The sequence below is a fragment of the Rhinolophus sinicus genome, chromosome 5 (genome assembly GCF_057876585.1).
Source record: "Rhinolophus sinicus isolate RSI-liver-muscle chromosome 5, RSI-T2T, whole genome shotgun sequence".
NCBI classification, from domain to species: Eukaryota; Metazoa; Chordata; class Mammalia; order Chiroptera; family Rhinolophidae; genus Rhinolophus; species Rhinolophus sinicus.
The window spans coordinates 10,590,920-10,618,085 of record NC_142505.1 but is presented as its reverse complement, the minus strand read 5'-3'; the positions used below and the strand labels follow the sequence as shown (position 1 = coordinate 10,618,085).

Sequence of the window (27,166 nt, the reverse complement as noted above, 5' to 3'; positions counted from 1 at the left end):
AGTAAAATCTTTTGGGTTTTATAAATAAGATACTGTTGAATTTAATACTTGTAATAAAGATTCTTGAGCATGAAATGTTAGGGGTGGTGTAATCTATAGGTACCATAAAGATGGCTTTTGCAGGCTAACTCAATCATTGATTTTTCAGTAAGCGGCCTGAAAAATATGTTACAAATGATTTGTGTGTTTTTAATGTTTTCCCTACTGCATTTTTAGTTCTGGTGTTTATTGTTCTGATTGTGTTATAAGGCTCAGATTAAATGAAATATATGTTGACACTACTTTGAAAAGTATAATTTACTCTACCGCACTGGTGGTATGGTAAGATTTAAACTGGTGGTTCTCAATGCCCGGCCGTTTCACCTAAGGGAGATTTAAACAAACAAAAACAAACCTTGCTGGGCCCTCCCCTAGAGATTCTGACTCAGGTAGTCTTGCGTGAGGTCAACACCGAAAAGCTCCCTTAAGTTCTGAGGCGCATCCAGCCTTGCCTACCGCTGATTTAAACCCATAGAATCAAATGTCTTTGGTTCTTAGTGGTAACAGATTCCAACATTTTAATTCTAGTGTTCTTTAAAGAATAAGTGTTAGGGGGCAATTTTCTTAACCTCTTTGATTTCAAAAAGTGAACAAGAATGTGTATTTCTTCTTTTTTGATGTTGATAGTCGAGCTTAAATTCCCGCCCTCCCGCCCCCATTTAATGACACTCTGTGCTTATTCATGGATAAGTAAGTGAAAAACAGTTTCCTTTGGAATTTTTCCTGATGCTGGTCCACTTCCTGGATCTTCAGGCTGGAAGTTCCTCGGGCACCCTTGTCCCTGCCTCTCCTCTGAGGAGCCTAGAGACTGTCCTGTCTGCTTTCCTCCCACTGCCGTCCCCTGAGCGTCTGGTCAGGGTGTCCCTGGCCTCCTGCAGGGCCGAAGGGGCCTCACCCAGAATCCTTTCTTCATCTGGAAGATTCCTAGCACCTTTGCAGTTTTCTAAGGGCTCTTCCTACTGTTAACTCAGCAGGGTGTTTATTTTAAGTGGGCTTTAGTGCACATCTTACTGCTTTCCTCTAAAATGCTGTGTGGAAAGAAAGCTGTGCAGGGCTGATAATTGTGGGTCCTATTGGAACAAAAACCTGATGTTACTACTCATCTACTTTTCAAATTAGGGCCCAAGCTCTGAGTCTTTGGGTATCTCGACTGAGGAGGGAGAAATTTGTCTCTTAAAAGATAAGAGAAGGAAGGCATTTTAGAAGCATGGTTCCATTCCTTTGTTCCCAGCTGCCAAGGTTTTCAGATGTCAACAGGTCCAGATGAGAGGAGGCCCTCGGGCTTTGGGCCAGGGTGAGTCGGGAATTGCTAGAAGGGGAAGGGAATTCCACAGGCTGAGGTGAAGTCTCAGGTAACTACCACTCACATGCAAAATAATGCTTGTCAGTTCCTTTGGGTCTGTTCCTTTTAGTCTCTTCCTGTCACTTCTCTGCTCAGAACACTTTCAAGACTCCCGTTTCATCCAGAACCCAAACAAGAGCCCTCACAGAGGTCCGCGTGGCCCTCAGGGTTGGCTTCCCTGCTTCTCCCCGTTTCTTCCCGGACGTGGACCGCCCACGGAACTAGTTGCTCGCGCCGCCCCGACCAGCCACCCTGGCTCCTTGCTCTTAGTCACGTTCCCCACCCACTCCTGCCTCAGGTCCCTTCCGTCTGCCATCCCTCTGCCTACACTACTCCTGCCCGCGTGCCACCCTCTTGGCGAGGCCCCACTACTGCCTACTCCTGAACTTGATTCTTTTCTCTGGTCTTTACTTCCACTTGTGGAACGGGGACAGTAATAGTTCCTGCCTATAGGGTGGTTGTAGGGATTAGGTGGATGAATACACAGAAAATACTAAGCATCGCGCCAGCGGCAAAATCCGCCTTCCTAGGCAGCTGGAGTCTCGGCTCGTCCTCTTTCGGAGGCATCACAGGATGGCTTATGTTTCTGTGGTGCCCTGGCTGCCAGTCCACAGGGTGTTTAAGGATCACAGCCTGTTTTCCTTCTGAGGTGCTTTCTTCTGCTTTGGAAATTCATCCTCGGGAGAATTTCTGAAATGTTCTGAAACCTTGGCTGCCGTGGGAAAAGGGGCGGGAGTGCAGGCCCAGGACCTTTGCTCATATGTTTTTCTCCCACGCATTTTTAGTTGTCTTTAACTTTCAGAATGTTAGGTTGTTTGTATTTAGGGAATAGGTTAACTTCTAAAGTTGATACTTTTCTCTGTGTGTCTGTGTGTTTAATGTTAGATAAAAGAAAAATGAAAGTCCTGGTACTTGATAACTGGTTAGTTTCTTGGATCTTCCAAAAAGCTTTTCAGACCACCCCAACAGTAACTATTTTAATACAGAAATACGTATAGAAACTGAAACCACTTCTGTTCACTTCAGGTTGTAGTATAGGAAACATTTAGGGAGTTGAAAACATCACCTCTGCTTGGGTATTTCTTTAAGCTTGTTTTTTTTTTTGTGAGGGGTGGGGTGGAGAAACATAAACCTACTGAAGAGTTTGGTTCTCAAAACAAAAAAATCAGTCGTCGGAACCAAGTTGAACACAATAAATTTGGAATCCTGTTAGTCAGAGGACTCATATCTGCATGGACTCCGAACGGGCAAGTGAAGTTACTGTATTTTTAAGAACTGTGGAAGAATGTCTGCCGTGCATACCGGGCACCGAGCTTACCGACCATCGGTGCACACTCTGAGGTGGACCTGGCACCAGGCAGTGGCAGGTCTGTTCTGGGGAGACCCTGTCCCATCACGTCAGGAAGCTGCATGTAAGATCCTGGAGTTATTACCGTGACTCCCCGAATGGCAGCTTGGGAAACAATCACATTAACATGCAGAGTGTGGTTTACCTCTCTGTAGGCCGTGGCTTCTGGCAGTCGGATTGTCACGTGGTCATGTTGACTTTGGGGGAGAAAGGTGGAGGGCAGGCGCAGAACGGGGCACCACACAGCTCAGCCAAGTTCATCAGCGGAGACTGTACTATGGGACTGGGCTTCATTACAACTGAGTCCAGATCCACGTCCTTTGCTGTTTTTATATTTCTTATTCATCGTTCTACGTAACCCATTTTCTATATGACCGGCTTTGTCTTTGGAAAACACCGACTTACCTAATTTACCTTGATTTATTAGCCTTATAGTGATGTATTTAAAATTATATCCAGGATAGTGTAAAACATTGCCTCATTTAATAGTTTAAAATATTAATTCAGAATTATTTTAAACCCTGGAACCTAAGGAAAAAATCGTAGGGCTTCAGCATCTGTGGCACTGTCTGAGTAGGAAAACAAGACTGGAGTGAGATAGTATTCATTTCTGGCGCATGGGACCAAGCCGGGCACAGAGTAGGCACAAAAGTGCGTTGGATAAAAATAATGGAGGGGTTGTATGTAGATGGCTAAAAAAAGAGGCTGATGAAATGCAGAGGGTACATGCCCTGGTTGACTGTCCCTTTGGAATTGGATGGGGGGATGCCAAGCTTTGCATACTCCAGATGGCTCACTTGTCCCCCTTGCTCAATAGTAAGGTCCTTGAGAGAGGGAACTGTGTGTTTGTTTGTATCTTATCTGTGTCCCATCCTCATGGCCTGGTAAATACGACAGATTCTTAATGTTTGTTTAAATGAATAAATATTACAGAGATGAACTACAGAAATGAAAAATGGACATTCTTCTATAAACTGCTTTACGAAGTTTAATGGTGGTCGCCCTCCTTGCTCTTCTTTTTCTCCTTGTTCACATAGTCCTTCCTTTTTCTTGGCTTCTGTATGTATGTTTAATGAGTTCTAGACTCACCATGGGTCCGAGGAAAGCTGTACTTCCTCTCTTCAAAGAGATGCAGAGGTACAGTTTCTGAGGTGTGTGATGGACCACCAGGAAGCCCTGTGTCACAAGGTATTTCTTTAAAGATCTAATTGGGGAAAGCTACAAATCTGTGGCTGAACCTTACCCCTCCTTACACACTGTTGTGTTGCAATGCCACCAAGAAAACTGAGGTTCACCCCAAATGTTTGTGGCCCTATAACCCTGCCCCTTTTTTTGTCCTTTGGTCACATTTTATAAGACTGTTAGGGATTTTTATGAAACATCAGTGAGTTTACTATTTGAGTTTTCTAAATCATTGAAGGAAGTTATTTGTGCTAAAAAAAAAAAATTACCATTAAAATAATTCCTGCTGTAGCTGTTAATGCTGTGGAGAGGTTGGTCTCTGAATCCCTGAAGGGAACGTGGCCGAGCCAAGTGTCCCCAGACCACAGGTTGAGAATTACTGTCTCAGTGAGTAGAGGACATGTCCAGGCTTTTTAAAATTACCTTTTACATTCCTATAAAGACCTTTCTGCTTATTTAGTTAAAGTATGTCCACATCATTGTACCCTGATAAGTGCAGCTAATTTTTAATTACGTTTTTCACAATAAATGAATGTTCTTGTAAGATAATTCAAATATATAGAAGTATATTGAATAAAAAGTATAAAATCCCTTTTGCTTGTCCCTGCCAGGCTCTCTCCTGTGCTCAGAGGTCATGGTTTTTATCAATCCTTGCAGCTCTGCACTGCTGCATGTAGCACTCTCTGCCCAGACACCCTCTCAGAAATTACCAGATAAGTGGTGCTGCCTGCAGTTTATCGCAGAGAGAACGAAGATGCACAGAAACCAGGTAACTTGGCCAAGAACACAGAGCTAATTAAATGGCCAGGGTAGGATTTGAACCCAGGTCTCCTGAAGGATCGCACAACTGTCCTGTTTTGCTTGGTGTATCTTTCCCTCCTCATCTGTCAGGGTCACTTCCTGATTGGTGCCAAATCCGATTTGTGAAGTGATTTGTGAGAGAATGCTGAGTTGCAAGGGTGTCTTCTGTGCTGTGGGTTTCTGGGAGCGTGTGCAGCCCCACAGGGCGTGATCGATAACCTTCTGACTCCTTGAACTGTTTCCTGTTTTCTTTTGACTTGAAAAACAAGTTTGCACAAGACCTTAAACAAACGACTAAAACAAACTGCAGCTTGTCTTCACTGATTCCCCCACACACAGACACACACACTCACTCTCACACTCACACTCTCACTCACTCCGAGCACTTCTTACTCTCCTTTCCCTCTTCACTTTTTTTGGAAGGACATGAATGACCGCCAGCTGCCCCTGGGCCCTACCCTCCGCCACAGCTGCCTTTGAAGGGCCTTGTCCAGTGTGTGCAGAAGCACTGCTTTCTCCTTAGTTTCAAGTTCACTCCATTCAGCAAACTTCTGTCGGGCAGCACTACCTCGTGGAGGGGCTAATTCTGCATCCTAGAAAGCTGTGCGTAATGGAGGAGGACAGGACAGTAGCTGTAATTCCAGCACTTTGTGTTGCTGCAGGGCACCAGGTGGCCCTGCTTGCAGGCAGGAGGCAGTGTAGGGTGACCTCGGGACATTGAGGGGCATGGGAGCCTCTGAGGATCCTAAGCACGTGATGGAATTGCAGGCGCTGCTGACCTGGAAGTCGGAGGACCCAGGAGCAGAGTCCGGGATGTCCCCTAAGTTTTGGTTGGGTGGAGGTGCCAGTGAGCCCGCGAGAACACAGGTTTGGGTAAAAGACGGTAAGCTGGTCTGGGCAGCATTGATAGTTCCAGTCCCCATGGAGCGGTTAGCATTTTAACGAATTCAGGCCTGGGAAAGAAACGTTTTGAAATAGATGTGATGGCATTCATTCTTTCTTTATTTTTTAAGAGAAGAAATAATTCCTTGTTGAATAATAAAACTTTGCTTCTAAATCACGTGTTTGATAAAACCAGGAATAATTTAGATGTCTTAAAACACGGACTTGCCCAAATTCTTCATTGTTCCAAATGACTTGACACTTCGTTACTTTCACAGTGGTCTCTAGTCATGTCCCTTAGAACCAACACTAGTCTTAGGAGCAAGAAAGAAGCTTTAGAGCTCTGGGTGGTTTGAATGCAGGTGAGTAGCTCACCCAGGGGACCATCGGCATGCGGTTTCTGAGTGTCAGACAAGGGCAAAGGTCCTGGGTTTCCTCAGGGAGCTCCCGGGGCCTCCACACTTCTGTGGCAGTCCTTGCTATTCTAAGAAAGCTCTGCCGTGTAAGTTAGTACTGGGTCATGTGTCAGTTTTGCTGGTGACCACAATTGGAACTGCAAAGTGGTTGCATAAATCCTGCTGGTTGTAAGTGCTGTGGTAACAGATGTTGGTCCCCACTTCACTGTAGTGCTTTTAGAACGTTCTATTCTTACTGCTGCCTTTATGACTCATGGCTACACTGATGAAAGAAAGCCAGAGACAAGAATAGAGGTTTCTACCTAAAGCCTTTCTTCTGGTCTTCCCATTTTTATTACCATGTTTCCCCGAAAATAAGACCTAGCTGGACCATCAGCTCTAATGCATCTTTTGGAACAAAAATTAATATAAGACCCGGTCTTATAGTAAAATAAGACCGGGTCTAATATAATATAAATAATACAATAATAATATAATGTAATACTGGGTCTTACATTAATTTTTGCTCCAAAAGACACATTAGAGCTGATGGTCCGGCTGGGTCTTATTTTCGGGAAAACATGGTACTTGCTAATCCCTGTTCTTTTCTTTCGCTGTCTAGATAATTCCCTTCAGAAATGAGTTTTTAGAAAACCTCTCAGTAGTCATGACATTCTCCCCACCCCCTTTTGACAATTGCTTTTTCTGAAATCAGTCATTAGTGTGTTGTTCCTTTATTCTGTTTTGTTTTCATTTTGATCTTTTGTTAGCCTGCCTAAAATGAACTTTGTAGTATAAGCTCCCGCTCCAGGACTAGAAGTAGCGTCATTCAATTGCATCATGACAGACGGGCCTGCTGCATGTTAGGCGCTGAGACTTCCGTGCTCATCTCCGAGAGCTTCCTTCCAGCCAGCTTGAGAGCCGGGAAGGGGGAACAATAGCTCCAGGCTGTATACTAACCAGACTTCATTAGCTGTCCAACCCTTCCCACAGTTCCATGAGTTAGAAGATTATTTTTTTTTAACCAAAGGAATGGTATTAATATTTTATTTTTCCATTTTTTATTAACCAAAGGCCTATAGATAGGTTTAAAACTCGAAATATGCTTAAAATAGTATCAACATTTTGATTTTTCAGATGATTGATGTTTATTTACCTGTGTACCTTTAATATGAATAGACATTCTATTAACATTTCAAAAAAATGAAAGTAATGTAAAGCCCTGTTCAGTGCTGTTTCTTCCCCCCCACTACTCCTCTCCTCTGTCCCCCATAACAGACTTGGTGGGTCCCTTGTGGTCCTAGGGTCTCAAGCTGAGGCCATGCGCTGTACCTTGGGAGTTTGTAGTTTTATTAGCAAGTTGTTTTTTCTTTGTTTTTGTTTGTTGGTTTTTTTTAAATGGGAAAAGAAAAGATCATTAAAAATACTCACTAAAATGAATTTTTATAAGACAAGTACTACCTCCCGCCCCTATTATATGATAGATAACCCTTCCTGATGCCATTCTTGATCCTGTATCACCAGGTATCTAGTCATGGAGACCCAGGTCCTGAATCATCACTTTTTTTTTTTAAATCTGTGTTACTAAGAGGCCTTTCTTGTTCCCCTCCCCCATCTCTGTGAGTTTTTCTTCTCTGTGGTGGTTTTGTGCCTTCTTGAACTCACCTCCTTTCTGTTTCTGTTACCCGCTGTCTGTTTCTCACGGTGAACTGGAGCCCTGTAAGGGTGAGGGTGTCTCATTCCTCTCTGTGTTTGCTGGTGCCTAGAACAGTGCCTGGCACAGGGGACCGAGAGTGGGGCGGCAGCAGCCGCCTCTGAGGAACGCTGTGTGCCAGCTTCTGTCCTGAGGACTTCACATGGATTCAGTCGCGATGCTTTTAATGTTCATAGCAGCTTTAAGAGGAAGTACATTGCGGTCGCTATTCCCATTTGAAAGATGAGGGACACATTTTTAAATAACTTAGTCATACTACTTTGTGTTTCTTTCGTGACTGTTTTTAGCTCTTTCCTTTGGCCCTTAGGGTGAAAAAGTAAAATGTTTCAAAGATAAAAAGTAGAGAAAGAAGAGAAAAAGTCTGGAAAATAAGGAAATGGAACAAAGAGTCCCCTGAAAAATCATGTTATTTCGCTGCGGGGATCGGTTGCCCTTTCCGAAACTTTGTCCCCTTAATTACACTGCCGTTCTCCTCTAGTTTAAATGCTTCAAATTGTGTCATTTCACTTTGCAAACTACTTGGGATAGAATTGTATTCCTAAGTTTCCCGAATTTTAAACATTTCCATGTTCAGAAATGATTTGAGCCCTAACTAGAAACAGTGTGTGTGTGTGTATTTACGTTGTTTTTCATTTTTATTCTTCTAATCATGCATCACTTCCTAACAAGTAGACTGTGTTGGTTTCCTTGGGCAAATGATCATGAAGAGAACATTTCCAAATAGTTGGACTGCCTAGTAGCTATTGAGCTTAATATTTAACAGAAAAAGAAAGTTTTCTTTAACCAAATGAGAATTGGGGTATTGGGTAATCATTAATTGATACTTATATTACTCATTATATTTTTAAAACATGAGTTTTGTGTAATTGCACTGTCAGATATCATCTCCAGTTTAGCATAAAGAAAAAATAAAAAAACGACTAGTGTATCCACAGTTGAAGTCTGAGATGGTAGAAGAAATAATGTAACCAAACTCATTTTATAAAAATTGTTTTTGTAGGATTTGTACGGAAATATATGAATTGATTGTATCTCAAATATGTATGTATTAATGGTTAGGTTTGGGTATGATAGTATCATGAGACATTGTTAATATTTTAACAACTGGAGAAAATCTTTATTTTGACTATCCTGATTTTTGTTTATGCATGTTTTTATAAGCCATTTAAAAATCTGCCCTCCTTGTGAAGGAGATTGCCAAGTATATATGATAAACAAAAACTTGATGAAATTCCAAGTGAAAGATGGGTTTATAGTTAATTTCTAGAATATAATTGTCTTGTAAAATGAAGGACACGTTCATTAAAAGGATAATTGTAATTGCCACCTTTTCAGACTGGTGGCTTTAGAGTTGGGGCAGGTGACCAAAAATAGCAAGTTCAGGTTGTACAGAAAGGGTTTAAGTTAAACATCAACCTATATAAATATCCTTTACAAATCTTAATAAGGTATCACTAGTATTGGGGTAATAAATTCTTCTCACTGGATAGTTAAACAGCAGTGCCACTAGTCACCATTAGTCAGATTGTTTGACTTTGAATGGGGATGGCCCTCTGGATTCCAAGGTCAAGGTAAAGAAATGTGGGTCAATCAGTGGAGTGGAGTCCTGAGCCAGCTTACTGTCCTGGAGCAGTAGGTCCAATAATGTATGTATCTGCCAAGCAATGCCAGGCAGACCTCTTAGGGACACTGCAGACCCAAGGGTTTGGACTGAATGGTGCTTAGGTCCCTTTCATTCTCATTCTGTAAATGTTTTAACGTTAGTAGATTTTTCCTTCTGCTTCACTAATTTCCATTGGAGCATCCTTAGTAAAATTTATTGTACATATGAAAAAATCACGGTGTGTATAGCTTTTGGGGTTTTGCCTTTATTACCCTCTTTGTATAGTTTGGGCCAAGGAAAAGGTATTTTATTGACAAGTTTTAATTATCTTGGAAAATAACCTGGAACCTACATTATTTTGGTTTAAGCTTAAAAGAAAACAGCAGTTGAGATGTAGTGACAAAGGCCACATGGCCTGCCCTCCATTCTCCTCTAAGCCTTTTGTGTTCTAGAAAGCTTCTCGAATTTCTCTCTTCTAATATGAATGTTTATATAATCATGTCTATATTTCAGTTTTTTGAATGAATTTACATGATGCCCGTCCTAAAAGGATTCATCCTTTTTTCATCTGAAAAAAACATCATTTTCCCATCCAGTTGAGGACTTTGCTTTTTATTTAAAGGCAAGAAGTAAGGGGCTATTTGTTGTTATAGGAGTTAGTCTAATGCTAGAGCCTTCAGATGTCAACTAGTCCAGACCTATAGTCAGTGCCGTATGCGGAGTATCACACAGATGGTCGCCCAGCCTTTGCTGGAATACGTACAGTGACGGGAAACTTACTACCCTTTGCAGGGTATTAACAGCTTTATTAAGTAGCGCCTGCTGTTTTTAAGCCAAAGTGTGCCTCCTTGTTGCTGACACCTTTGGTCCTAGTTCTTTCCTCTCAAATAATACACAACCAGTCTTTTTTCCTTATTGACAGCCCAGGAATATTTCTCCCCTCTTTGAGCTTTAATTTACTCATCTATAAAGTGACCATGAGTTACATGATCTGGTTATCTCACCAGGATGAGGTAAAGAACAACTGAGATAATTGTGACCGTAGGCAGAGTATTAATGTCTTACCGTGTTTCCTCGAAAATCAGACTAACAGGAAAATAAGCCCTAGCATGTTTTTCAGGAGGACATCCCCTGAACATAAGCCCTAATGCGTCTTTTGGAGCAAAAGATAAGACCTGGTCTTATTTTCGGGGAAACAGTAGTTGTATCTCTGGTATATAATATAATGGAAAACACAGCCGTGTGTGTCCATCGGCTTGGGAATCTGAATACGGTACTTCCCAGTTGATGCTCTTGCCATTAACAAATGAATTAATTCATCTCCTCATTGAACATTTATTGACCATTTGCTATGTGCCTGGCACTTGCTTGGGCCTTAAATGAGTGAAACACAGTAAATAGGACAGAATCCTTCTCTGCCATATTGAGGCTTTTCTTCCCTAGATCTTTTTGAGATATAAATGCTTTTGATTGTTAAACATGAACTAATATTGTTAGTCTGCTTTTACTGAACTGGTTTTGGTTTTCTAACGAGCCCAACATGTAACAGTATATCTTTGATTTATAGATATATGGAGCCTGGGAGTGATCCTTTTCATGCTGGTGTGTGGGCAGCCGCCCTTTCAAGAGGCCAACGACAGTGAAACGTTGACGATGATCATGGATTGTAAATACACTGTGCCATCCCACGTGTCCAAAGAGTGTAAAGAGTAAGTAAGAACAGAAAGCGTGTAGTATCTGGGTTCATTTTAACTTTTGAACTTAATATATGTAGTGTTTTGTGGTTTGGGGAGTTAACGCCAGAACGTGATTTGAAATTTAATATTAAGAGTACAGAATGTATTACTTCTCTTAAATATGCCAGTTTTCCTGAAACCTATTACATGCCTCTTCAGTCTCCGGGAGTGCTGGCTACTTTCGCTCGAAGACATCAGCACGAGAACTCTGTGCATGAGCAAACAGCACGACCACCTGGAATTATTTTAAGTTCCAGAGACGAGTTAGGGCATTTTCTTTTCTGAAATAGACCATCAGCACACCATTTTAGGATTTATATGGTGTGTCTCACAATTTTATTTGCACACCCCTCCCCCCAGTTGACTGAAGAGCTCTGTTTTGGTTTATGTGACTCTGGGAAGCCAGCAACCAAAAGTACACTCAGGTTGATTATCTGGAATATAAAATGCTGTGTGTAGTGAGAAATATGGGAATGGAATAAAGGAACTGTTGGAAGTTCAGTATTTCATTGACGTTCTGGGTGATATTTTTCAATAAGCTCAGCTGAGATTATAGCTGCCACTTAAAGGATTTTGCTGTAGTAACAGTTTTGAGTTTCTCCCATCGGCTGCCAGTCTGACAGCCTGAGGAATCTTTTCGCCAGGCAGTGCCCTGTCTTAGGCCATGTGCTAGATAGATACTAGTTAAGAACCTAGGTTTTCAAACTCTGGTTTCCAAGACTGGCTTCTCCTTCTAATGATGTGAGAATGGTAGAACCTGCCGTTTATGGTTATTGTGAAAATTAAATGAATTAGTGTATTTAAAGCTCTTAGCTCGGTCCCTAGCACATTGGAAACACTCAATATGAATATTGATGATGTTTATGCCCTTATTATTCTCCACCCCAGGAAGCAGGGCTGCTGTCTGTGGGCATATGGTGTGTGCATGTCAGGTGTTTGTAAGTCAAGGAGTCTCTCCATAGTTCCTACTGAAAAACTAAGACAGTCTTATTTTTATATTGACATATATCATCCAAAAGAATGATTAAAATGTGTGTGTAATAAAATGAATACCTCTGTACTCGTATCCAGCATAAGAAAGAGAAGCCTTCTCTCTGTGTCTCCCTCCTAGAGGAATTATCTTTGATAATCATAGGACCATTCGGTTTTCTACTTTTTCTTGTGTTGATTTTGCTAAGTTGTGTTTTTTAAGGAACTCGTTCATTTTATCTAAATTTTCAAATTTATTGGCCTCAAGTATTTGTAATATCTTCTAATTATATTCTTAAAGTCGATAGATCAGTGGGGACCTTGCTCTTTTTTCATCCCAATATTGAGCGTTTTTGCCTTCTCTTAGTTTTGTCTTGATCAGCCTAGCCTGAGGTTTGTTAATTTTATTAGTCTTTCAAAGAACTACCTTTGTCTTTATTAATTTACTGTTACATTTTTTGTTTTATGTTACTAATATTCTTTTTTCTTGTCTGTATTATTTTCTCCTACCTATTTGGTGAGCTAATTCTTTTGTTTTTTTCCTTTATGTTGGATACTCAGCTCCCAAATTTTCCTCTTCTAATGTGATAGTTAAGGCTATAAATTGCTTTCTAGTACCATTTCAGCTACATCCCACTAACTTTTACTTTAGTCCTTTTGTTATGATTCAGTTCTGAGTATTTTCTAGTTTCTTTGGTTTATTTGGCCCATGAGTTTTTGAGTGGTGTTTTAAATCTTTAACTAGTTTTTCTAATTAGCTTTGTGACTCATTTCTAACTTGCTTGCATTGTGATCCAAGAATATAATATAGTCTATATGGTGCTATATTTTTTTCCAAATTGTTAAAGCCTGCTCATGGCCTACCATGGAGACAATTTTTGTAAATAATCCTTTTGTTCTGGAAAAGCATGTATATTTTCCAATTTTTGAGGTCAGAGTTCTATATAAATCCTAAAGATCAAGCTTGTTAATTATGCTGTTCAAAATTACTTACATCCTTTCTGAGTTTTTAGATTGTTTGATCAAATACTTACTGAGATATTCTTCCACTGTGATGGTGGATTTATTGTTTTATTCTTGGAGATCTGTCAGGTTTTGTTTTGAATGTTATTTTGGTACAAACAAGTTGAAAACTTGTTTCTTCCAGGTGAATTGAACCTTTGTATTACTATTTATCTCTGATGCTTTTTGCCTTAAAGTCAGTCTGTGTTACCTAGTTTTAGTTAATCTTTTGGTTTCCATGCATGTGCTGTGTAATTTTCCATTTTTTTACTTTAAGCCTTTAATTGTCTTGGTTTAAGTACATCTTTTTTTAACAACTGGGAACTGGGTTTTTCTTTAATCCCATCTGAGCATTTCTGTCTTTTAATTGGAGAGTTAATTCCATTTATATTTATTCTGTTCACTGATAAATGTAAATACATATGCCATCTTTTTATATGCTTTGTATTTGTCCTACCTTTTCTTTTTTCTTTCTTTCTTTTTATCCTGACCTTTGGGATTGGTGGAGGTTTTTCTTTTTCTCCTTATTTGACTTTTTCCCCTCCCCTAGCTTGGAAGTTGTAATCAATTATTTTAGCGATTTTCCTTTCTCTATTTTAATACACACATACATCTTTGTATACTTAATTTAATAAAATCTAGTTATTCCTTTATTCTCTTCCTAAACAACAGAAAATCTTTACAACACTTTATCATTCAATATTTCAGTAATCTTTTTTAACTCCATAAATTAGACGGTATTATCATTCATATAGTAAAAAATTGTTTAGAATTACTCAGCTGTTTGATAAAAACTTTGTTTATCCTTCTAGTTGGGATCACATTCTTCTGCCAAAATTACATCCTTTAGAACTTTTTTTGATGAGCATCTGTTGGTGAACAACTTTCTCAGTTTTTACTTGAAAATGTCTTTGTCTCACATATGCTCTTGAATGACAGTTTCATTGAGTATAGAATTCTGGGTTGACAGTATTTTCTCTCAGGTAATTGCAGCTATTACTCCACTATCGTCTGACACCTCTTGTTGCTGTTGAAAAGTCAGTTGTGCGTCTATTTGTTGTTCTTACATAAGTGATCTGTCTTTCTCTCCCAGGCTGCTTTTAAGAGCTTCTGTTTATTCTGCTTATGATAAGTTAGGCTTCCTGGTTCAGGATTTGTGTTCTGAGATGAATTTGGAAAATTCTCAGCCAGTATCTTTTCAAATACAGTGTTTTCCTTATTTTTCGTTCCCTCTTCGAATTCAACTAGATGTGTAGGTATTTTCACTCGGTCCTCCTCGTCTTTTAACCTTTTTCATATTTTCTGACTGTTAGTCCAGCATTGCAGGGTTTTTTCTTGACTCTTTATCTTCCAATTCATTAATTTTCTTTATGTCTAATTTTTAAAATTGGCCCATGATTTTTTTATTTGAAATGATTATTTTTTACTTTTAGAAGCCCTATTTATGGTTTTATATTCCCTGATAGTATTTTTAAGCTTCTCCGTTGTCTTAAACATTTTTAATGCAATTATATATGCTGTGTCTGAAAATTTCAGTGTTTGAAGTCTCTGCTTTCTGATTTTGCTGTCATGTTTTTCAGTTCTTGCTAATGGTACCTTGTTCCTTGTTTCCATTGCTCTTTTTTTTTTTTTCCTTCTCTCTGTGAAGGCTTATTCCTTGTAGTACTACATGGGGAGTTTTTTTAAGTTCCTACAGGAAGGGTTTGCATTTACTTCTGTACTAGTTGCCCAGGGGCGCTTCCAGCCTGAAAGTTTCCTTCTGGACATCTTAGCAGTAGATTTGGTTCTCATTTGTCATTCACCCTCACATTGAAGCTGGGGTCCCAGCTCTTTGCCAGGACCCTAGTTGTGCTCTCCACCTTCAATAGGCCCTACATGTTATATTCTCTTTCATGCACTCAGTGTAGCCTTCAAAACCAGAGCAGAAATGGTCAGGCCAAAGGCCACCTTTGTCACCACCTCCTCAGTCCTGCTTTTACTCCATTTTTACCTGCTGACCTCCCTTTCCTCCTTCCTTCCTCCCTCCCTCCCTCCCTCCCTCCCTCCCTCCCTCCCTCCCTCCCTCCCTCCCTTCCTTATTTTGCCAACACAATGCCTTTAAACAAAATACATGTCTAAAAATATATGGCATTTTGGTTGTTTTTATCAGGAGGGTTATTTATTCCTCCTGAAACAAGTTGACTCATGCACTGTATTCTGTATGTCATTGCTGATCTTTGATTCAGGTTCAGGTATGCCCCTAAGCCACAGTTAATTCAAAGACAGATACTGATACATAGAGTTAATTCTAGACGATAGGAAACTGTATTTGTGTGTTTGTCTTCTCAGTATATCTAGAAGTTGTGATTTTTTATTTTATGAATCTGATGGCACTAAATTTTCTTTATTTCCATCTGCCCAACCACCACAACAAGTGAACCTAATGAAATTGATGGTATAAGTGTAGGGAGCAGTTTGGATTAATACGATTCTCCACCATTCCTAATCGCCCGGCCAGCAGTTTGCGTTAACAGTGGATTTCACTTCTTTTCCAGCCTGATCACACGGATGCTCCAGAGAGATCCCAAGAGAAGGGCTTCTTTAGAAGAGATTGAAAAGCATCCCTGGCTTCAGGGCGTGGACCCGTCCCCGGCCACAAAGTACAACATCCCCCTGGTGTCCTACAAGAACCTCTCGGAGGAAGAGCACAACAGCATCATTCAGCGCATGGTGCTCGGGGACATAGCGGATCGGGACGCCATCGTCGAGTACGTCGGCACCCCGGGCCGGGCCACGGGCTGGGGCTTCTTGGAATGGGCCCCCTCTGTCCCTGCCAAGGCCTGTGGACACTGTGTCATGGATGGAGAGCCCAGTTGGCAGGGCTTATGTCATTTATCTCTGTGGAGTTCCTGGCCCAGTGCCTGGCTCATACTTTTTGTTGTTTTTTTTGTTTTTAGTTTTATACTAATGCACATGGTATCATGGAGGCTGGGGTCCTCCTCCCTTCCTAGAGGGTGGGTTGGAGCAGCCTGCTTTGTCCAGGACCCTCTCCATTCTGTGTCTCCCATGGGCTCCCACCGTGAGCAGGAGGAGTGCGGCAGCCCCTGGCGTCCTCTAAATCGGGCACACATGATGTAAGGAAGTGGCAGTGGCCACAGCGACGCCCGATCCTTTATGTTTTGCCCGTGGCTGCATCGTGCCGCAGTGTTGGAGTAGCCGTAAGAGACCACGTGACCACAAAGCCGGAAGCGTTGGCTCTGGTCCTGAAGAGCCCCTCCTGCCACACCTGGGACCCCAGATTCGCATGTTGTTCACTAAGTCCTTTAACACCAAAGGAGGATTTCATAACCTAAGAAGTTCTTAAAAATAACCTAGGAAGTTTGGAATCAAGGATTATATAAAGATGCAATTGCTTTTTTAAAAAGCAGCGATTCATTTCTTTAAGAGGTCCTTTCTATGAAAATCTGAAGCATTTCCACAAAGGAAAAGTCAAAAGTTATTTAACCTGTTGAATGAACCAGTTGGGTGTGATGGAGGTACAAAAACGGGGTTCCCATCAGAGGAGCCCCTTGGCACGGCTGAGTGATCTGACCCAGTTGCCTGACCTCGGGGAGGAGGAAGCTGCAGGCTGGGCTCACAGACCTCGGCAGCCTGTGGGCTGGTCACATATGGCCCTGGAGGGTCTGGTTTGTAAGGGGCGGTGTCTGGATAAAGAACACATGTCTTTAGGTTGTTTTTAGTACATGGGAAGAAAGATTTTAAAAATAAACCCAGGATCATAATTTTGGTTGAAGTACAGATTTCTATAGGTTTCTAATTAAGTGCATTAGGAGTTTTTACAGATTGACCCACAACTACGTAAATGACATAAACGAACAGAAGAGAGGCACACTTGCTGTTCCGGCCTAGGACACTCACTTGAATGTAGAAAATGATTTCATTTTTGACTGGATAAAAGCCTATTTTTATTTCCCTGAATTGGCCTAATGTTCTTAGCTTAAATAAGGAAATACCTGCCATGGTGTCACATAGAGCTATTTAATCCATGTAAATTCAATTATAACTCTCAAAGAAGCCCTGATTTAAATGGCTCAGCTGATTCCATGTACCTGTCCGCTAGTGGGCACATGCCCTGAGTGAAGCAGGAGCTGGGACCCTGAGCTTCTGTCCTCCCAGCTGGTGTCAGGTCTCCACTATGAGCAGCAGCTCTTTCCGAGGGTGACGGCTGCGTTCAGAGACACAGGTCTGTTGGTTTACGTTGGGCCCACCCTGCCCCCATGAGCTGTCGCCCTCTGTACATTTTGTGAAAAGTGATCACTGTCATTGCTTCTTTCCTAAGTGGTCCTTGTGTAGTCTAACTACAGAAAGTTCCGGAAAAGGCTTGTTATGTATTTCGAGGCCTCGTGGATCCTTTCATGCTAGTCCCACGAAAGGCCAGCTGCAGGAGAGCAGGCCGGGCCGTGTGCCCGTGGGTGTTGTACCCAGGACCTTGCCAGCCAGCCGGTGCCTGGGCAGACTAGGTACTCAGAGAGCATTTACTTCTGAAATGGATGAGTGAATACATTGATTTTATTCAAAGAAGATGCTAATGACATGCTCTCAATTACCTTAATAATTCACTGATGTCTAAAATTCCAATAAATGCCAAGGTTAAAAACAAAAACTTCCTAATTTTTTGGATTGATACTGTGTTTCAGTGCACGTTGATGGCACTTATTTCCTACTTCTAACGGAAGCGAGTAAGCCAGCTTAATAAACACTTGATCACACATTACGTTTTCAGATAATATGCACCGTCTTGGAAGCTTCATTACTTTTTACGCATCTAAAACTGCCATCCAGGTCAACTGCCATCAGCATTTTGGATTTTTCTTATTAATTGAACAGTTTTATGTAGTAGTTTTTTAGAATTTCAAGAGTGATTTAAATAACTACTAGCTGTTTTTCCCCCCCTTGTTTGCATTATTTCATAATTATAAAGACTCCAAGCCAACTGGATTTCATTTGCTTGTACTTTTTTTAAAAAAATCAGCCCTGCTTGTAAAAAACAAACCTGCTGCTGTGACTTACATTCTCTCTCCCTTACTTTCCTCAGAGCCCTGGAAACTAACAGGTACAACCACATCACAGCCACTTACTTCTTGCTTGCTGAAAGGATCCTGAGGGAAAAGCAAGAGAAAGAAATACAAACCAGATCTGCAAGCCCCAGCAATATCAAGGCCCAGTTTAGGTGAGAAAAAAAATCTTCACTGATTTTAGTAAGTTAACGTTTTGAAATAGTGAACTTTAAAATTTTTTATTTTATTTTTATGAATGCTTGCTAACTCTGTGGGTGGTGTAACGGGGATGATGGCCTCACTGGAGAGGCCACGCATGGACTCGCCATGCGCACTGGGTCTTGGGTCCTGGGTCTTGGGTCCTTTGTCGCCAAGGATGCCTTCCCCTTCCGGGCTCAGTGGGGAGAGGGCTGTGGCTGCTGGCCTGCCCTGGAAAACGTGTTTGGAGAAGTAGCCTCAAGCCAGGGTGTGTGTCTCATTAAAGTTTCAGGCCTGACATGTGGTAATGTGTTCTTCTTTTTTCATCCTAGGAACAAGGCCAAATTTTCCCTCAGCTATTTGAAATAATTTTTAAATATAATAGGGCTTTTTTGTACCATAATGTTATCTCAGGATTTCAGGGATTTTGACAGTCAGATTAGCTAGTTGATTTGTTACCTGCTTGACCTTGGGAGGTTTCTTAACCTCTCTGGGGCTCAATTTCCTGATCTGTGAAATGGGAGTAATGATACTGTCTGCCCTGGGGTTGTGGGGAGGGATAAGTGAATTCCTACCTTTGAAGTACTCCCACCAGGGCTCCTGGGGTTTGCTGCCATTAGGAGTGTTTCACTGCCATTCTGTCGTCTGGTCTGTAACTGCTGAGCGTGCTCTCCCCTCTTCTTTCCTTCCCTGCCCTTCGTTTTCTGAACTCTCCCTCCCCCACCGCCTCTCCTCTCCCTCCACCTTCCCCGTTTCTTTTTTTCTGCCGTATTAGCTTTCCATTTAAAATCAAAGCATAAGAAGAAGGGGTTTTTTGGTTGTGTTTTTTTTTTTTTACGTCATCATGAACTTTATTTGGAATTCATATGTGTATCTATTCATTCAGATAAAGTAACCCTTGGAACCATAGTGATTCAAAAACTGAAGGATGCCCCTGATTCTGAATAATTCCCTACTTCTATATCCAACTATACATGAATCTACGTGTGTGAATATATAATAATTATTGTTTTAAAGAGGAAGAAAACCGTTGGATTTTGAATTACTTGCAGTCAGCTTGCTGTGTGTAGGTTGCTGCTTAGGCTGGAGCAACAGACAAGACAGAAGAATGGGCCAAAAGAATAGAGTGAGAAGTATAGAACCAGAACCCGAGTTTAGTGACTTCATTTATATCCTGGATGTATTCTTCTGTAATGAAAACTAGGCATGCTGTCTGGTGTCTGCTTGGAAAAGGACTGGGCCCCAGGGAGCCAGGGGACACTAGAGTGTGGGACAAACCATGAGCGTGACATTGGGAGGGTTGGGTCAACCTCGTCCTGACTGGAGTCCTCTAGTGTGAAAGCACAACCTCAGAGCAGTCCCCACACTCGGGCCACCCCGTCTTTTGGAGAAGGGGATATTTGGATTTGAGCTGTTTTCTGTTCAGTAAAACAAAACAGAAGTCACTCGAAAAGTGATCAAATGTGTAACTGAGTTAAATTGGTTTTACTTTTGTCTAGAAGTTATGAAGTCAGCTGTAGCTGTAAAGAAGTATCAGAGTTTCCATACAGTTTTCCTTCCACCCTCCTGGGGACTCTGGAGTGGAGATGCTGGAAGGCCTCTCTTCCTCCTTGGGGCCCAGGGCCCACTGGCCGGTCGTGGGTGTCTGCTTACTCGCCTTCTCTCTGTGTCACTGTGACTCTACTGTCAAACCCTGGGCCTCACTTGGTCCTGTTGCTAAGTATGCGTTGTGGTCAGAGTGACCTGGGATGTAGAAACCTGGGCTGAGTCAGGAGACTGCTGTCTAAACCAGCATAATTAGTTCTGCAGGGACAGGTGTTTGGGTCAAGCCAGGCAGAGCCAGCTACAGAGCGTGGATACATTCTTCGGTTCTTGCCAGTGTGGGAAGAAAACGTGGTGTAGTCTTTCTGTTAGAAGAGGCCTGTGAAGTCCCCTGGGGAGCTGACCTCAATGTGGAGAAGCTCAGTGGCCGCCTCCTCTCAGAGAGCTTAGGAAGTGAGGAGAACCACGGCCTGACCGCAGACGTTCATTCAGAGGGCTTCACAGGTGGCAGAGTGCAGCCACTGTCCTGGATGGTTAGTGACCACAAATCCAACCTAGCTGTCACTGTCATCAAGCCTGTGTGACCCTGGGCAGGTTACATACCCGCTCTGTGTTTTGATGTGTTCATTTGTCAAGGGGGATAATAGCATGTGCCTTGTGGAATTGTGGGATTAAATGAATGACTCTATCAGGCTGTCACAAGTGCTGCTCTGGTAAGTTCTGTCGGTGTGAACTGTTACCAGTGTGACACATCATTCCTGTTGGCAGTCTTCTCTCGTTACAATAAGCCACTTTTCTCACAAGGTTGTGTTTATACAGATTATTTACTTGGTGTAGCACAGCGTTGGGCTCAGATCTGTGCTCAGTAGATGTGAGCTGCTTAGCAGTTTGATTTACTTGTGGAAATAAGAGCCATTGGTTCAGAAGTGGCTGATGGAGTGACCACTAGCACTGCAGTGGTTCCGGGGCTAAGTTCTGAGAGTGCTTTTGGCTTTGAGGTGAGAGGGGAGCGGAGTGGAGGGAAGAGCCTTTGCCACATTCATGCCCCTCCTTGTCCTAGAATGGACTGGCTGCCTCTCTGCTGGGTCAGACACATTACATTGTGAGCACCTTGCCTCCCCACCCCCCGGGGCTTCCCCAGGGTTTGCTGGGTGGGGTTTCCAGTGGCTGCTCTTTCAGGAACAGCCTGAAAGGAACGTGTACGCCGCTCTTCAGGGCCACAGGGCTCCGGGGAGGTGGTACAGTGGTGTTGGTGGAAGACAGTTGACTTGTCCGTGAGACAGTGACCTCAAAACCATGACTGAGCACTCAGCTTTCCCACAATGCCGAGCAGTGACCATAGCAGACAGACCCACGCCATCCTCAGTAGCGGGGTAAGGCTCTGAGTCCAGGGAAAGATGTCTTATAAATTCTGACGAGTTTTATAAACTATAGATTTATTGGGTTGTATTTCTAGGATAGGTAATTGGTGTGAAATGAAAATGCCATAGAGAGGAAGTGGCTGTTTTAAATGTCTTTGGCATCTGCTAGTCCCCTGGGTAGAGCGGACAGTTGAGAATTCTAAGCTGTTTATTCAAAACAGGCTGGAGACCTCGTTTTCAAGTCCCTTTCTTTGGCTTCAACCAGTGTTCTTTTACTTGGATGATGCCAGATTGGGGAATAAAATCAAAATTTTAAAAATAGTGGGTTTTTCTATCCAATACTCTTGCATGAGCATTTAAAATAATACATATTTATATTTAGCTTAGTGCATTTTTTAATTGATGAAGAAGAGATTCTTGTATGGCAGTACACTGACTCTTTATTCCAATATTCTCATATTTAAATCCATGTAATTATTTCCATTTATTTGTGTAAGCACCAGCCTTTTACACCATCCTGTAATAGCTGGAGGACTAGAAATTTCAGGTGAATTTTATTAGCAATAATACACCCTCAGAGGTTGTGATCTAAGACCCAAAGGCACAGATCATGTGTGGTGTTCAGGTTTGGCTTTGGTGAAAATGCCCTTGTGCTTTAAAACACGTTTTTCCTGTGGCATAAACTGTTGTGTAGAAGAGATGGAGTCGCTCTTTGCCCCTTTTCTAACAGCTGTGGGGAGGTCTCACAGACTGAAGCACGTTTCCCAGCCCGTTCGCCCTTCTGGTGCCCGTGGGGGTGTTTACAGGATGTTGCCTGGCTTCGCAGGCCGGCTGCCTTTTTCTTAGCTTTTTAAGTCTGTAGATTCGGTCCCAGTAAGTTTCATACAATACACTTGAGCAAAGTCTGCATGTGATTCCATGGCTTTTCTTTCTCGTCCGTCACACAGGCAGTCGTGGCCGACCAAAATTGATGTGCCGCAGGACCTTGAGGACGACCTGACGGCCACGCCTTTGTCCCACGCGGCCGTCCCGCAGCCTCCTGCTCGCGCTGCCGACAGCGTCCTCAACGGCCACCGGAGCAAAGGCCTCTGTGACTCGGCCAAGAAGGACGACCTCCCCGAGTTGGCTGGACCCGCCCTCTCCACGGTGCCGCCCGCGAGCTTGAAACCCACGGCCAGCGGGCGGAAGTGTCTGTTCCGAGTGGAAGAAGATGAAGAGGAAGATGAGGAGGACAAGAAGCCCGTGTCCCTCTCGACGCAAGTGGTTCTGCGCCGGAAGCCGTCGGTGACCAACCGCCTGACGTCGCGGAAGAGCGCGCCGGTCCTCAACCAGATCTTCGAGGAGGGCGAGTCGGACGACGAGTTCGACATGGATGAGAACCTGCCTCCCAAGCTGAGCAGGTTGAAGATGAACATTGCCTCCCCGGGGACCGTTCACAAACGCTACCACCGCAGGAAAAGCCAGGGCCGCGGCTCCAGCTGCAGCAGCTCGGAGACCAGCGACGACGACTCTGACAGCCGCCGGCGGCTCGATAAGGACAGCGGCTTCACCTACTCCTGGCATCGCCGGGACAGCAGCGAGGGCCCGCCGGGCAGCGAGGGCGACGGCGGGGGCCAGAGCAAGCCGAGCGACGGCAGCGGCGGGGCGGACAAGGCCAGCCCGGGCGAGAACAGCGCGGGCGGGGGCAGCCCCTCGGGGGGCTCGGGGGGCACCCCCGGCGGCACGTCGGGCAGCACGCGCCGCTGCGCCGGCCCCGCCAACTCCACGCAGCTGGCCTCGCGCGGCGCGGGGGAGCTGGTGCAGAGCCTGAAGCTCATGGGCCTCTGCTTGGGCTCCCAGCTCCACGGGGGCGCCAAGTACATTCTCGATCCCCAGAGCGGCCTGTCGTTCTCCAGTGTGAAAGTCCAGGAGAAGTCCTCGTGGAAAATGTGCATCCACTCCACGGGGAACGCCGGCCCTGCCCCCGGGGTCGGCGGCATCAAGTTTTTCTCTGACCACGTGGCAGACAGCACCAGTGACTTAGAACGGATAAAGAGCAAGAACCTGAAAACGAACGTGCTCCAGCTACCTCTGTGTGAAAAGACCATTTCTGTGAACATCCAGCGGAACCCTAAGGAGGGGCTGCTCTGCGCCTCCAGCCAGGCCAGCTGCTGCCATGTCATTTGACTGCGGCCCAGCCTGGCCGCCAGCACGCTTCCTGCTCAGAGCGGTGAAGACCGGCTCACTTCACTGTTTCCTTTCCGGTTTTACTCTTTTAAAGCGGGCAATTATTTATTACTTTGTCATTTGTTCGCCTGGCGATGTGACAATGCATGGTTTTTGTGCATGCTGCTGCTAGATACTACTTTTCCCGCCGAAAAGTCTATTGTGTAATTTTTACATTCATCATTTTAATGTGGCTGATCAGGCTGAAATTAAAATGTGTATTTGGAACCTAATAGAAATGGAGCACTTAGAAATTTGATGTTCTGCACTTAACCTAGAGAGAAAAAGTGCTTTTGTTTCCTTGTGAGAAATCTAAATTCCTGTCCTGACCTTCTGTGATGCGGAAACTCGTGCTCCGTGGCACATTCTGTGGTGTCTGAGACAGAACCAAAGCAATAACGTGGTGATGCCCACAGGCCTGGAGCTCGCGGACGTGCGCTGCCGGCCTCCCAAGGCCTGTGTGGAACAGACAGCCAGCGTCTGCACTAGAACCTTAAAAACCGTGATTTCAACATACCCACACCTGTTTGTCTTAAGCTATAGTGTGAAGAAAGTTCGGGCGCTTAAAATTTAACTGAAAAAGATTTTCTTGTTTTGTAATAGATGAGATGAAGTACTTAGATCTATAAGGCAGCTTCCCCTATAGTGATAAATTACAAGCAGACAATCTAATTTTGTAATGTGATAAAGTGAACTGATGGTGTCTTAAGTCTACTTAGTGTGTGTCTGTTTAACAGAACACAAAGCTGTTCGGTGTAAATTCCTTCCTGGAGGGCACAGCCCAGGGTTTCCTTTAAAACATGTAGACAGAAGAAACTATAGGGCCTAATACAGAACAAAGGTACACACAGAGGTCGGCAAAGTCAAAACCCCATCAATTTAAAAAATCCATATAGGTATATGGATTTGATTTTTAAGAGTTTGGTAATTAGGTTGTCTCTTGTTATTTCCATTTTACATCCTTTAGCTCAATTAGCTCTGAAAATTGGCTGATCAAAAAATACACATAAAAGGGTAAAATTCTCACATACAGCAAATAAAAATGCACAAAGCCTGCTTTGCTTTTTGTTATTATTTTTTTTTGCTGGAAGTGTTTGTCACTTTGCCTTCCTGCCAAAACAATAATCAAAGAACTCTTGCTTTAAACTCTTCCTGTACAAAGACTACTTTTGACCAGATAATCATCTTTGTGGCAGTTTCTCTGTAGGACATAGTATGTTGCAGACTGCTGATTTTGGAAGGGGCCAGATGCTACTTTTTTCATGCTGTGCCCTTATAAGCAATGTTTAGTGACATTGGTGATAAGATGTGGCTAGGCTCCAGGGGCCCTCCCACACTCATCAGCCGCCAGTCATATCTCTGAGACGACAGTCACCTGGTCCGTAGGGTGGGCAGAGCACCAAAGGATGGCATTCCATTGGTCACGGTTTCTCCAACTACACACTGATGTTGCTACTTTAGGATTCATATATTTTACTCAGAACTCTGAATTTCACTGTATACTTACAAAGCTAAGTAAAGATGATACTTAAAATACTTATTTTACTTTCTAGACCTAGGCTAGATATGTTTTAAGCTACAGCTCTAGTTCATTGTGATATTTATAATTGAAAACTACGAGAATAGACGTGTGGGTGAAGCCATAGAACATATTTGCTTGAAATTCTTGAGCAGGGATCTTATAAAGGGCCAGAAATACGATGTGTGGTTCACGTGCATAGTGAGCGTAACACCTGTATTAAACGTAGGAGAGAAGTTTATAAAGGGCATTGGCAATAAACTCTTTGTTGCAGCTGTTTTCCAAGTAATGTAAATACTTTTTCCTGTGATTATGTATAGCCTTGGAATGGCACCTTTTAACTAACCCATGTGTGTTTGGTTTTCAATGGTTTTTTTATATTCAGATGTATATATGGTGCTCACTTTAGGATCAGCAGTGTTGACCGTTTATGCTGCATAGCTGTATTATAGCCTTATTAGTTGTGTGTGGTTGGTTGACCCTCTGGGTAGACAAATGTTAGTCTGAGTGGTGTCTCCCTTATTTGTTCATAAGTGAATGATTGTGCATGTGTTGTATGTCATAGTATGTCATCACATTAAAGGGAGGGAGCGAATAACCATTACATTATGATAATATTGGACCAAACTACTTACTTGCTCTAAACAGTTTCTTGTACCCCTTAACCTGTCTTCAGAAGTTGCATAGAGTTACAGTAGTGTGTAAATTAAATATTGTGAAAAAACAATTAGTCTTGTATTTTTCTGTATGTGTGTGTATATATATATACATATATATGTGTGTGTATATATATATATGAAATTATGTACTTATGACAATTCTATCTGTATTTAAAGATGTGACAATCTTGACACCTATTTTAAGAATAGCTGTGAGACTGAGTCAAATTAAAGATTATTTCTACCAAGTAAGAATTGATGTGTGTTAAGAGGGTACAGAATTATCAGCTGATTTGGTCAGTTGCTTCCACTGCTGATTGATTTTCTTCACTGTGTAAACATTGACAGGTATGTGACAAATGGGGGAAAAAATCCAAATAATAAAGTGGCATATTGGTGTTCAGCAATATAAACTGCGTCCCATGTACTGTTTCTTCTGATGAATGCAGCTTGGTATAGTCCCAGCCTGGGTTAGTCCCAGTTTTCCAAACATGCTGTCCCCTGCATCGCCACAAGTGACTGAAAAATACAGTTGTGACTGTTCTGGCTTTATACCCTCATGATCATAAGTCTCAGGTGGGCCCCAGGACTGTCCATTAATTATACTTTATTTCCCCAATTAATCTGTTTTCCTCGCGCGGCTGGTCATAATTGCATAAACAGAAGTGCTCAGAACTGCCACAAGCTCCCATTTCTACCCCCCCACCCCCCGCCTTCGTGTGTATCCACATGCCCTGCCCTGCCTTCCGCCTGGCAGTGTGATTCCAAGGTCAGTGCCTTCACTTCACCCTGAGACTTCACAGCTATAAGTCAGGCCACCACAAGGACTTGTCATTCTCTTCTTCCTCTTGCACCATCAGCCTGGGCTTCTTTACTAGATCATTCCTAACAGCAAGCAAAACAAACATTTTATTCCCCTATCTTTAAAAAATGTGTGTGGCGTTCTCTCCCTAGCATTGCCACATTTCTCTATTCCTCTTCTCCACTCTCTCGTATCCGTCCAGTCAGGCTGTTGGTGCTATCAACGCACTGAACTGCTTTACTCAAGGTCAGCAATGACCTCCATGTGCTAAATCCAACGCTTAATTTTAAAAGAACGCTTTGAGATGTAATCCATATACCACACAATTCACCCATTTAAATTGTACAGCTCAGTGGTTTCAGTATAGGCTCAGAGTTGGGCAACCATTACCTAAACCCCAAACGAAATCATATCCATTAGCACATTCTCTCTTTCTCTTCACCACCCCAACTCAGACCCCAAATCCCCACCCAGCCTCAGACCCAGGCAACCACTCATCCAGTGGTAAGTTTCAATCCTGTGTTAGCATTTGATGAGTTGATCACTCTTCCTTGCAAATTTCCCATTGTTCAGGACCGCACTTTGACCTTGCTGTTCTTCAGTCCACTAGCTGCTTCTCATTCTCCCAACCTCTAAATCTTGAAATACCCAACCAAGGTTCAGTTCTGGATCCCTACTCTAGCTGAACTCAGTCTCTTGATCCCGTGCTGATAGAATCCAAAAATAGTGAGAGATCCAAGATGGCGGAGCGGATAAACACTGTGCCTGCAGCCTTCCATGAACACATTAAAATTACAACTAAATTAGAGAACAATCAGCCTGGACAACCAT

The 27,166-nt window shown here is 42.9% G+C and overlaps 1 protein-coding gene across 4 annotated transcripts in view; it reads left to right on the top strand.

Moving 5' to 3' along the window:
* The window catches only part of SNRK (SNF related kinase), a 48,263-nt gene extending 22,317 nt beyond the window's left edge, over positions 1 to 25,946 (top strand). For all 4 annotated transcript variants that reach the window (XM_019724111.3, XM_088798219.1, XM_019724112.3 and 1 more), the window contains 4 exons: positions 10,874 to 11,015; positions 15,548 to 15,760; positions 18,088 to 18,222; positions 22,098 to 25,946. In XM_019724111.3, coding sequence (XP_019579670.2) covers positions 10,874 to 11,015; positions 15,548 to 15,760; positions 18,088 to 18,222; positions 22,098 to 23,316 — 1,709 coding nt within the window. In that variant the 3' untranslated portion in view covers positions 23,317 to 25,946. The remainder of the gene's footprint in view (positions 1 to 10,873; positions 11,016 to 15,547; positions 15,761 to 18,087; positions 18,223 to 22,097) is intronic.
* The last annotated feature ends 1,220 nt before the right edge of the window (positions 25,947 to 27,166 follow it).